This window comes from Crocuta crocuta, unplaced genomic scaffold (assembly GCF_008692635.1).
Source record: "Crocuta crocuta isolate KB4526 unplaced genomic scaffold, BGI_CrCroc_1.0 scaffold143, whole genome shotgun sequence".
Taxonomy (NCBI): Eukaryota; Metazoa; Chordata; class Mammalia; order Carnivora; family Hyaenidae; genus Crocuta; species Crocuta crocuta.
In genome coordinates this window covers 1,897,775-1,909,336 of record NW_027529175.1, presented here as the reverse complement: position 1 = coordinate 1,909,336, position 11,562 = coordinate 1,897,775, and the positions used below count along the sequence as shown (strand labels likewise).

Here is an 11,562-nt window from a genome sequence, read left to right as displayed (position 1 = left end):
ACACCTCCTACCCGCCTCCCCCGACCCCAGACCAGAAGACAGGAAACATCAGGAGCTCTCTGTAGGGAGATCTGAGCCCTTCAGATCCAGATGCCTTCCACATCACGTGGGAGAGGATGGGGTCTGCAGCTAGGTGCAAATCGATCTTACCACTTACAAGCTGAGTAACCTTGGTCAAATAACCCAACCTCTCTGGACCTTGTTATCACCATCCACATGGTGGAGATGGTCACCTCTACCACAGAAGATTGTTGTGGGGTACAGAGATGCTCCCACCTAGGCCCTGGAGCAGCAGAACCTGGGGTCACACTGGCCCGGGGCTCTGCTAACCTGAAAGCTTGATGCCGTGGCCAACACGCCGTGACCAACCCACTGGGTGGATCAGGGGACTCCACATGTGGCACCAGAAGTCGTCATCACTGTCGCCATCCTCATACAGGAGCCGAAGGCGACCCCCAATTACTGTGTCCACCACGGCCATGCGGGTCCGTGACACCTGGGCCTTGTCCACCACCTCCAGCCGCATGCCTTGCCGAAAAGGGTACTTCATGCTCTCTACCATCTGCAATGTCAGAACACAGGCCTGCTGTGGTCCTGGGGACCCTCCCACCCACCTTCCTGTTCTGTCTCTTAAAAGCATCCAGAGAACAGGGAAGGTGTGGGAGAACCACACCCAACACTAAGTCAAAGAAGTGAACAGATGAGCCTTCCCCTCTTGCCAAGTTCAACCCCTGTGGGACAGGAATGCCCAGTCGGAACCCCCAATTCCCCACGAGGATACTGAGGGACAGCACACAGCTTACAACGTATNCACAGGCCTGCTGTGGTCCTGGGGACCCTCCCACCCACCTTCCTGTTCTGTCTCTTAAAAGCATCCAGAGAACAGGGAAGGTGTGGGAGAACCACACCCAACACTAAGTCAAAGAAGTGAACAGATGAGCCTTCCCCTCTTGCCAAGTTCAACCCCTGTGGGACAGGAATGCCCAGTCGGAACCCCCAATTCCCCACGAGGAATTGGGACAGCACACAGCTTACAACGTACGCACCAAAATGCCAGCAAGTCAGCATGGTGGGAATTGCGAGACCCATTTCAGACTAAGGAAACAGGTACCCCAGAGGGCTCAAGTGACTCACCCCGACTCACCCAGAGCCATTGGTGCCACAGCTGGGCCCTGAAACTGGTCCTAGGGTCCAGCCTTGTGGTCCTTCCCACTCCCCACCCCCCCCCCCGCCCCGGTGGATGGCACATACTACACTGTGTCTGGAGCGCCGAGTCCCCCAGTGCCTCCAAATGCCAAATTATAGCTCTGAACCCCATGGCTTGCAGCTTTGAACAGCTTTCCTACTCTGACCCAGCAAGGGAGGGGGACCAAAATGCCCACACGCTGTCCTACCTACAGGCCTGATGGCAGGCCACGAATGAGGGTAGGGGATTCTCTTGGTTCACTGTGACTCAGTGCTGGCCTGCCTGGGGCAGGGAAATGGGACCCCTGAGACCTGTAGAGCTTAACAGCCCCAGGGAAAACCAGCCCCACCCAGCCTAGGCCTGGTGGGGGCTGAGCAGCGCGATTTCAAAGCCTACCAGGAGGGGGAGCACCTCAGAGGTCTCAAAGCAGCCACCAGGAAAAGTGCATACAGAGCCCTACATCATAGACCCTTCAGCCCTCAGCTCAAGGCCTGGAACACCCCCAGACCACTGCCTGACTGGCTCATTGAGGAGAGAGACTCAGGGTGAGGCCTGGGTTGGGGTCCCTGGGCCACCTCCCCCTCCTAGCCCTTCCTGACATTCCTTTCTTTTGCACCCACCCAGGGTAGCCCACAGCCCAGTACCACTTCAGTGCCCCTTTTGGCTAGTGACACCCAGAACTTGAGCCCGGCAGGGGCAGAAGCCAGGTTTGGTAGGATTCATTTCTACCTCCTCAGGTCCACGCACACAACCAGGCACCGAATTAGTGCTCAGTTAATGTTTTTTCTCACCTGACAAACACATATACACACCTGACCCTGTATTCAGCATTTCATTCAAAACAATGTACTCGGCCTCTATCACATTGCGGGCGTCCACGGAACTGGACCGGGTGTGGATTAGAGCTTCGTTCACAAACCCGCCCCCTTTATCCGACCGGCCCCCAAGCCTCAGAGGCAGCTGCTTCCGTATCCACCGCAGGCCTGGGTACGAGACACCTAGTCATTGCGCGCTTGCTGAGCGGTTCACACAGAACCATGCTCTGCCCCCAGGAATCAAGCTCATTTTGATTTAGGCAGAGACCAGGCCACCTGGATGACGCTAGTGGCCTACACCACCCACAATCACCTGCCTGCCCTCAGGCAAGGGCCACCTGAGTGAATGCTGGTTTTCAAATGCTGCATCCATCAACCGTGCAAGGCATTCTGAAAAGCGGGGCAAACAAAGCTTATGGTTTTGTTGGAAAGGGAATGAAACGATAAATTAGCAAAATACAGAGAAATAAAGAGCAAATGGATGGTACCCAACAAGGTCAAATAAAGGAAAAAAAATCATTTCTACTTTAGGGAAAAAAGCCAGTGAATGCTTCCTTGAGGCACGGGAACCATTCCTTACCAAAGGCCCGCTCCACTCTCCACCAGCTGAGGGTGGCAACCTCTGCACCAGGCGTCCGGTGCCTTGATGAGATGGGCCCAGCTTCTATGCCATCCCTATTTTCAGCTGTCGGCTTCCATCCTACCCACACCCTACCCATCGGGGTAGAATTCAGATGCCTTTCCTCCATGAAGCCTTCCTTGAAGCCATGCATCACGGCAGCACCTGCTCTGGGTCCCCCTGCTGGCTGCTGTGAAGCACACCTGTAAGCGCCTGGCCAGGAGCCCTCAGAGGCAGCAGGAGCCCTATGCGAACGAGCTCTTGATCTCAGGGTTGTAAGCTGGAACCTCACATTGGGTGTAGAGATGACTTAAATAAATAAACTTAAAAATATATATATACATGTTATTATTTCTGTACTTGACTTTGTTTCCTCTGCCAGACTGGTGAGTCCTAAATACAGGGTCTGTATACAGGTATCTTGGCATGGATACACATGCTTCATAAAATCTATGCAATAAATACTGCATAAAACCCTGGTTACACAGCCTGACTGCACTCCCGCCAACAGGGAGTGCCAGAGCAACTGATTTCGGCCTCTTTAGGCCAGTGTTCGCATCTTTAAAACCTGAATCTTTAAACCCCGCTCTACCACCTGTCTGCCCTGGGTCCCCTGGGATTGGGGAGGACAGAAAATGTTCCTGAAAAATGCTATGTGCAAAGGTAAGGATCTGGAGGAGCAAACGGGAGACAAAGCAATGTGACCGCCTCGGCTGGATCGGTGAGGAGGCAGACACTAAGCCGGAAGGGAGCAGCAACCCACACTCTTCCCTGAGACACGGGAAGCTGGGGGGCGCCAGGGTGGCTCAGTTGGTTAAAGCGTCTGCCTTCAGCTCAGGTCATGATCTCACGGTTTGTGGGTTCTGCTCAGAGCCTGGAGCCTGCTTCAGGTCCTGTGTCTCTCTCTCTCTGCCCCTTCCCAGCTTGCTCGCTTGCTCGCTCGCTCGCTCGCTCTCACTCTCTCTCTCTCTCTCAAGTAAATAAACATTAAAAAAATTAAAGCAACAACAAAAAAGAAAAGTGAGGCTGCTAAAAACTACCAAGCAAGGGAGTCTTTGGGAAAATACTCCAGTGAGTAGCCTGGACAGAGAAAATGGGAGAGGGGCACGAAGGAGATCACTTAGGAGACCCCAAGGGCTCACTGCCAGACCTTGATATGGAAATCCACAGGAAGCGTCCTGGAGCCCACCAACCGTTTCATGAGGTACCCCTTCCAGTCGGTGAACTTGGCATGGATGGCTGTGGAGACACAGCAGAACCCTGGTTACACAGCCTGACTGCACTCCCGCCAACAGGGAGTGCCAGAGCAACTGATTTCGGCCTTTTCAGGCCAGTGTTCGCATCTTTAAAACCTGAATCTTTAAAACCAGCTCTACCACCTGTCTGCCCCGGGTCCCCTGGGACTGGGGAGGACAGAAAGCGGGCTGGCCAGTGAGTTCTGCTCTGGTCTAACCTCAGACAAGAGCTGCCCCCTTCTACCATGGGCTCTCTGGGCAACAGGACAGGGAAGGTTCTGGTCAACTCACTGCGTGGGGGCACCAGGATCTTGCTGTTGATGGCACACCAGCCAATGGGGTGGACATCCACTGTTCCCAGGTTGCACCAGAAGTCATGGCTGGCGTCATTCTCAAAGCCTTCGTACCGGAGCAGCACCCGGTACCCTGGAAGAAGGAAAGGGCACCAGTGAGGGAGGGTGGGACGGGGAAAGGCATGTTCTCAGGCCTTCCCTCTTTTCCAGACTAAACTGACTCATATTCCAAGAACTCCTTCCAGGCAAGTGGGGTCCCTGTTGTCCATAACGGTCACAGCCAGAATAAACCCATGCCAAGTCCTGGGAAAGCAGGATAGCACCGCACTGAGAGTTTTTTATAGGCTGACCGTCCCTGGAAAAAAAACCTTAAAAGGGGGAGTTTGCAAACTTGCCATGCTCTGTGGCCTCCCAGAAGCCAGGGACGGTGGGCGAATCCCAAGGAGGGAGGCAGAAACTCCAGTGGGTGGGCCTTTTGTTTGTTTGATGCAGCCAACCTCAGCTTGCAATACTGCCCACCCGCGTGGGGATGTCACTCTCCAAACCCAGACCCTGCGTTGGCCAGAGGAATACGCACCCGCGGCCTGGATGACAGAGGCAATCCAGTATACCCGGCTGGGGAGCACAGCGTCGCTATTGAGCACCTCCACCTTCATCCCCTTCATCACATCCTCCCACTGGTCATAGAGTGGGACCTGTGGGGGCACGAGAGCATTTGGGGGGACAGTGAGCTGCCTGAGCAGACAGGGAAGGGTGGCTGTCCTCATGGGTCATCATGTCCTTCTCTGCCCCTCAACTTCTCACAACACTCACTGTCACTCCAAGCCAGGCATGGGACTAGGGATGAAGAGATGAGCAAGACAGTCCACTGTCCTCCAAGAGCTGAGTCAAGACATGGGGGGAGGGGGGAGGGGAGGGGAGAGCCGGTGCAGTGATCATACTCTGGAATCGTCAGCCCCGGGTGCTGATCTTTACAGAGCCACCTTCTCACTGTACAGTCCTGGGCACAGCACACCTGTGGTCTGGGCATCAGTGACGACACATAACACCTCCTAGTGCTCACCACATGCCAGGCACAGTCCTTGGCACAAATACCACCTCTTTCAGTCCATACTCAAGCCTGGCCCTAGTGTCTCAGCCGTCACCACGCCAGCTCTCAGAGCTGTCTACCCACACACTATTTCTGGCACATTCTTTCTCTACCTCTCCAACCAATCTCCTCTTCAGATGCTCTCCATCAGCAGCGGACCTTTTTGCTGGCCTTTCCCCCAATATCTAAACCTTACTTTGAACCAACAGCACCTTGAATCTCCTTTGGAGAAATTCACCTTTTTTTCATCCTCAGCCCTGGCTTAAGCTAATCGGGGTATCCCATTCTACCTCTCTGGCCAGAGAGTGGGTCTGTCACAGAACCTAGAAATGGTTTTGCTACCCAGGCACAAAGGGGTCAGCCTGGCAGAGCTTACTGAATCCGGTGTGCTGAGTGCAAAGTGTGACGGGATTTCCCTGCAGTGAAAACTTAGGGCAAAAGAGCTTCCCACTAAAGAAGCTGTGCGCCTTCAACAGAACTCAGGACTAGAGTGAGACGTTCCGACTGTCCGTGTCCACGGCACTCCCCAGAGTCTGGTGGCTGCTAGGATGTGACTCTGGTCAGAGGACTCCCAAGAGTTAAGAGACCTCCTCCTCGACTTCCTGGGTGTTAGCAAATTGGCTTGAAAGGCCAACTGAGAGCGCTGCTCTAGGCAGTTCTCTGGCCTGCAGCCTATCACAGGCTGTACATGCAGCCTGCTCTTCCACTCTAAGCCTAGCCCCCCACCCCGGCCCCCTCCTGGCCTCACTCTTCTGGGGGCTTCTCTGTGCCAAAATGGGCTCCAGGAGGCATCCACATCTGTCCCCCAGGAACCTGGGGGCTCAGGGCAGTCCAGAAGCACCAAGCTTTCAAAGGGAAAACATGAACACTGGGGAAGAAAGGAGGAAAGGATTTCTAGCACAAAGTTCCATTACGTGAACAAGCAGAGTGAGCACCTCAGAGAGGAAGCCCAGTGCTAGAAGGCCTCAGGGAGGGTTTGTGGGAGGACTCTGAAAAAAAGGTGGACAGAAAGGGAAACCAGAGCGAGTGGTAAAGCTGGACTGCGCCCACCCACACCTCACCACTGTTCTCTCCCTGGTGCCAGTGCCCAGCTTGGAATGATTGAGGCTGGTGGGTGAGTCGGGTGGCAAGCACCGAGTTCCCACCTCAGCCCTCCCACCCCCCCTCCATCTCCATGGCACTCACATGTTTAAAACAGCTGACAGGAGCAGCTTTGTAACTGTGATCCTTCAGGAACTTTCCCCAGTCGAAACCCAAGACCAGTGCTGCACAGCAGAAAGAGGAAGAGTTGGAGTCAGCTGCCCTGCTAGGAACCTGGTGCCCAGAAGCCTGTAGAAGCAGGTCCTTCCCCACCTGGGCAGCCCCATACCTGCCCCACCAGAGGCCATCAGAACGGGGCTGGACCTTATCCAAAGGGTGACAGACTCTCAGGAGTGGAGGAAACATTCAGGGAAAATGTCTGATCCTTCTTCCCCGGAAATGACAAGGAAATTCAAAGACCTTTGGGCTTAAATTCTTGAGACCTCCCTCAACCTCTCATTGGTCACAGCCAGGCAGAATGGGTGGGAGGGGCACACACCTAGGCCCCTCCAGCTCTCTCTCGAGTGTGTAGAGCTCAACTACGGGCAGAAACAGACCACCTAGAGCAGAGCTGCTTATTGCCCGCATGCTCAGAAACTGCTGGGCCCACTCAAGAGAGAAAGGCTACTTTCCTCATCTCACCACCCCACTCCAAACCAGACAGGGGTCTCCACTGCCCACAGGACACAGAAGCCACAGGGCTAAGAGCAATACGAAAGAAAAGAAGCTAATTCTTGGCTTCTGAACTATCAAGAGTAGAGGTCCTGGTACCTCAGAAGTGACTAAAGGGATTTTTGGGGGTAATCTGCACAATCCCTACCAAATAGGGAAGATGCAGTCCACAGTGGACCTGGGGCAGGACACTCTGGAGCTGCACATCCTTCCCATTCCTGGCTCCTAGCAGGGCCAGCCCAGGCCTGGCACCCCATTCCCACCCCCGCAGCAGCTTCTGAGCACCAGTGTTCTGCTGTCTTACCATCCTGCCCTGTCGGCGTCCCATCTGCCAGCTGTCCTGTCCCCTGGGAGTGGAGGAAGGCTCCAATTTTGGCAGACCAGGCCGCCTTGTGCAGGACTTTGGCTTTCTTGGTAGGTGGTTTTCCCTGGAGGGAGGAGAGCATGTGTGTAGCTTAAAGGCGGGATGTGGACTGCCTAGGTTTAAATCCTGGGATTCAGTCACTCAACTTATTCAGTTTATTCATTTGTAATTCAAGTGTATAACAATAACAATGCTTGGCTCAGTGGGGGTTGCAAGGATGAGAGTCAGCTATTGTTCAGATGGGGAGGGATGGGTCACGGAGCTACAGGGCAGGGAGGGACACTTGTTCTCCCTTTTCCGTCTCTTTAAGCCTTTGTTTCCTCCAGGGACTTTTCCTAGTAGCTTCAGCTCTCAGCCATCTCCTCCATCAGGTGCTCCCACAGATTTAAGGCAGAGAGTGGGTTTCAGAGAAGCCCAGGGGGCAACACTGTGTACACATACACGAATGTTCTAGAGCAGGTCTGTGGCTTTCATCAGGTGTTCTATGGGGGCCTCTCCAAAAGTGAAAGGCCACTAATCTGGTCTACAGTTTGTAACTTAAGCACTGATTAGAAAGGGCCAGAGAATTTATTTAATTTTTTTTTTTAATGTTTTATTTATTTCTAGGAGAGAGAGAGAGACAGCGTGAGCAGGGGAGGGTCAGAGAGAGAGGGAGTCACAGACTGAAACAGGCTCCTGGCTCCGAGCTGGCAGTCAGCACAGGGCCCGACACGGGGCTCGAACCCAGGAACCGCGAGATCATGACCTAAGCGAAAGTCGAACGCTTAACCGACTAAGCCACCCAGGCGCCCCAGAGAATTTATTTAAAAAGATCAGTGAAGGGGCGCCTCGGTGGCTTAGTCAGTCAAGCCACCAACTTCGACTCAGGTCATGATCACACGGTTCATGGGTTTGAGCCTCACGCAGGGCTCTGTGCTGACAGCTAGCTCAGAGCCTGGAGACTGCTTCAGATTCTGTATCTCCCTCTCTCTCTGACCCTCCCCTGCTCACACTCTCTCTCTCTGTCTCTCTGAAATAAATAAAAAACATTAAATTTAAAAAGATCAGTGAAGTAAAAATGTGAGTTTAAATTCCACACAGACCTGGGGAAAAGTCCTGGCTCTTCAATTTGTAACTTCTTTGAGTAAGTTACTAAAAACTTTTGAGCATTTAAAATAGGAATTTAAGGGGTGCCTTTGTGGTCAGTTGCTTAAGTGTCTAACACTTGATTTCAGCTCAGGCCATGATCTCACAGTTTGTGAGATCGAGCTCCACGCTACGAACCCACTTGGGATTCTCTCCCCCTCTCCGCCCCTCGCCTCACTGGCTTGCTTGCTCATGCTTTCTCAAAATAAATAAATAAACATTAAAAAAGATTAATAGGGGCACCTGGGTGGCTCAGTCAGCTAAGGGTTTGACTTTGGTTCTGTGTTGGCAGTGTGGAGCCTGCTTCGGATTCTGTCTCCTCTGCCCCTCCCCCGCTTTCACTCTGTCTCTGTCTCTCAAAAACAAATAAACGTTAAAAAAATAATAAGATAGAAATCTTTAAAAAATAATAAAAAAGAAAATAAAATAGGAATTTAAGGGGCATGTGGCTGGCTCAGTCAGTAGAACGTACAACTCTTGACCTTGGGGTTGTAATTTCAAGCCCCATGTTTGGTGTAGGGATTTCTCTGGGGGAAAAAAAACTTAAAAAAATAATAAAATAGGAATTTAAAAAATTCATTTAAAATATTTTTAATGTTTATTTATTTTTGATAGACAGAACACAAGGTGGGAAGGAGAAGAGAGAGAGGGAGACACAGAATCCAAAGCAGGCTCCAGGCTCTGAGATGTCAGCACAGAGCTGGACGCGAGGCTTAAACTCACAGACCATAAGATCATGACCTGAGCCAAAGTCGATCGCCCGACCGAGAGCCACTGAGGCACCCCTAAAAATTCACTTTTAAGAGATCATTGGTTGGTTGGATTCAGTCCCAAATGCTTAGCAAGTATCCCTGAATTGTAGCTATTAACAATACTATTCATTAGCTCACTGAGGAGAGAGATTTTTCTATGCCCTGACTACAATCTGCACAATGAGGGAAACAAAAAACAATGGTTATTCACAAAAGTGAGAGATAAACTGTACAAAATACAAAGCAGACCTGGTCCACTGTGACTTTCAATAAATGCCAGAGCAGTGGGTCTCAAGCTCTGCTGCACATGACAAGCACCTGGGTCCAGGGGGGCCCTGGCTGGCTAGGTTCCTAGAGGTGGTGCCTAAGACTCTTACCTCAGGGTTATGAATTCGAGCCCCATGTTGGGGGCAGAGATTACTTAAAAAAAAAAAATAATAATAATAATAAAGCCCTTGTGTCCAGGCCACACTCCATTCAAATTAAATGAGAATCTTTGGGAGTAAGACCAAGCATTGATATTTTATTACTATTTTTTTAAAGCTTGTTTATTTATTTTTTTAGTAATCTCTACACCCAATGCGGGGCTTGAAATCATGACCCCAAGATCAAGAGCTGCACCAAACTTTAATATTTTAAATACTTCCCAGGTGACCCCAGCGTGCAAGCAAGGTGCTAGAACCAGTGTTGTGGATGGTGGCCATTGTTACCAGGACACAACACGAAGTCTGGCACCTGAGATCACATTCCAGTCCCAGTTCTGCTGTTTCCCCAGTAGAACCCCCTTAGGTAAGTCACTCGTCCTCTCTGGACTTCAGCATACTTCTCAACTAATGTGTGGGTGAGACGACACATCTCTTTAAGAATCCTTCCATTTATTCTATGAATGTCAATAATTAACTAAAGATGAGTAAGACTGTCTAGGTGGCTGCCTATGACATGGAGTCAGAGATAAGGCATCAACTTCCTAAACCCACCGTGGCTGGTAAACGTATGCCTGTCTCCTAGTTTCCTTTCAGAGCATTTATAAAGGTTGGGGCAGGGGCGCCTGCGTGGCTCAGCTGGTTAAGCGTCAGACTCTTGATTTGGGCTCAGGTCAGGATCTCACCATTTGTGAGGTTGAGCCCCATGTTGGGCTCTGAGCTGACAGCACAGGGCCTGCTTGGGATTCTCTCTCTCCCCCTCTCCCTGCCTCTCCCCTGCTCATGCTCTAGCTGTCTCAAAATAAACAAACTTAGGAAAAAAAACCAAACAAACACATGAGGCAAAGACCAAAGGGCGTCAGACTCCCCCAAGGCTCTTCTTTTCTTTAAAACTTACTAAACACATCAGACTCCTGGAGGAGGGGGAAGGTGGGGAATGAAGGGCGCCTCTAGAAATGTATAATTTAACAAGCTCCACAAACTGATTCCTCTGCACTCTAAACTTTGAGAACATAATAAACAGCAGGAAATTTACAAGCTCGGACAGCCACAAGCAAGTTCCTTCCAAAGCCCTCTTGGTCCCTTTGCCATCAGGCACGTGGCTGTGCCTGTCTGAGCTCCCGGGGCCCCGGGAAGGGTCTTCCGAGTGAGCCTCTTACCTGTAATCTGGCCAAGATACTGGCTTTCTTGGAGTTGGAGGAGTAGCTCCTGGAACAGGAGACACTGCAGAATCTCTTAGTCTTGGAGAAGAAGGCTTCCCTTGTACCCACGATACCACACATCTCACAGACAGCTGGGAAGAGAACTTAGTGTGTGACCCACTCTGATGTGGTCACCCCAAATCCAACAAAATATGGGCCCTTCAAAACCTGAACAGAACAGTGCATTAACCAGGTGAGTCCAAGCCCCCACTGAGACTGACAGGAACTGTAACTGGAAGAGGAGGCTTGTATACAACTGACTCTGCTTTGCCTCAGATACGCTGCCTGGCATCCTTTGCTTATAAGTCAACAGTGGAGCTACGGAAAATCCACTGGGCAACAGGGGAGTATTGGAAAGTTTGTAAAGAAGAAAACGAGAAGTTAAAATGCCATTAATTTCTGTGGGTGTTTTGTCTTCTTGTCTATAAAGAGACTGAACTAGATCGAAGTTTCAATCCTGACATAGTAGAATCACCTGAGTACCCAAGCCTGCGATTCTGATGAACTGGTCTGTGGAGGGACACAGGCATCTGTAGTCTGTTAAAAGCTCCCCAGGTGATCCTAATGCACAGCCAGGATAGAGAGCTCCTGAACTCCATGGTCTCTAATCGTTCTTTCTAGTTCCAAAGTTCGAAGATTCCAAGAGAATAGTTGGAAGAAAATAGAAAGGAGAAAGATTTAAAAAAAAAAAAAAAAAAAAAAAAAAG

At 51.2% G+C, this 11,562-nt stretch overlaps 1 protein-coding gene across 3 annotated transcripts in view; it reads right to left on the bottom strand.

The window, feature by feature from the left end:
* The window catches only part of L3MBTL2 (L3MBTL histone methyl-lysine binding protein 2), a 21,925-nt gene that overhangs the window by 7,127 nt on the left and 3,236 nt on the right, over window positions 1-11,562 (bottom strand). For 2 of the 3 annotated variants that reach the window (XM_077757938.1, XM_077757937.1), the window contains exons 3-9: window positions 10,814-10,947; window positions 7,295-7,418; window positions 6,424-6,503; window positions 4,726-4,843; window positions 4,147-4,281; window positions 3,771-3,859; window positions 331-562 (exon numbers count right to left, since the gene is read on the bottom strand). In XM_077757938.1, the coding sequence (XP_077614064.1) occupies window positions 331-562; window positions 3,771-3,859; window positions 4,147-4,281; window positions 4,726-4,843; window positions 6,424-6,503; window positions 7,295-7,418; window positions 10,814-10,947 (912 nt within the window). Of the gene's footprint in view, window positions 1-330; window positions 563-3,770; window positions 3,860-4,146; window positions 4,282-4,725; window positions 4,844-6,423; window positions 6,504-6,607; window positions 6,699-7,294; window positions 7,419-10,813; window positions 10,948-11,562 lie in introns of those variants that run through there. The other variant, XM_077757939.1, reaches the window with a different exon arrangement.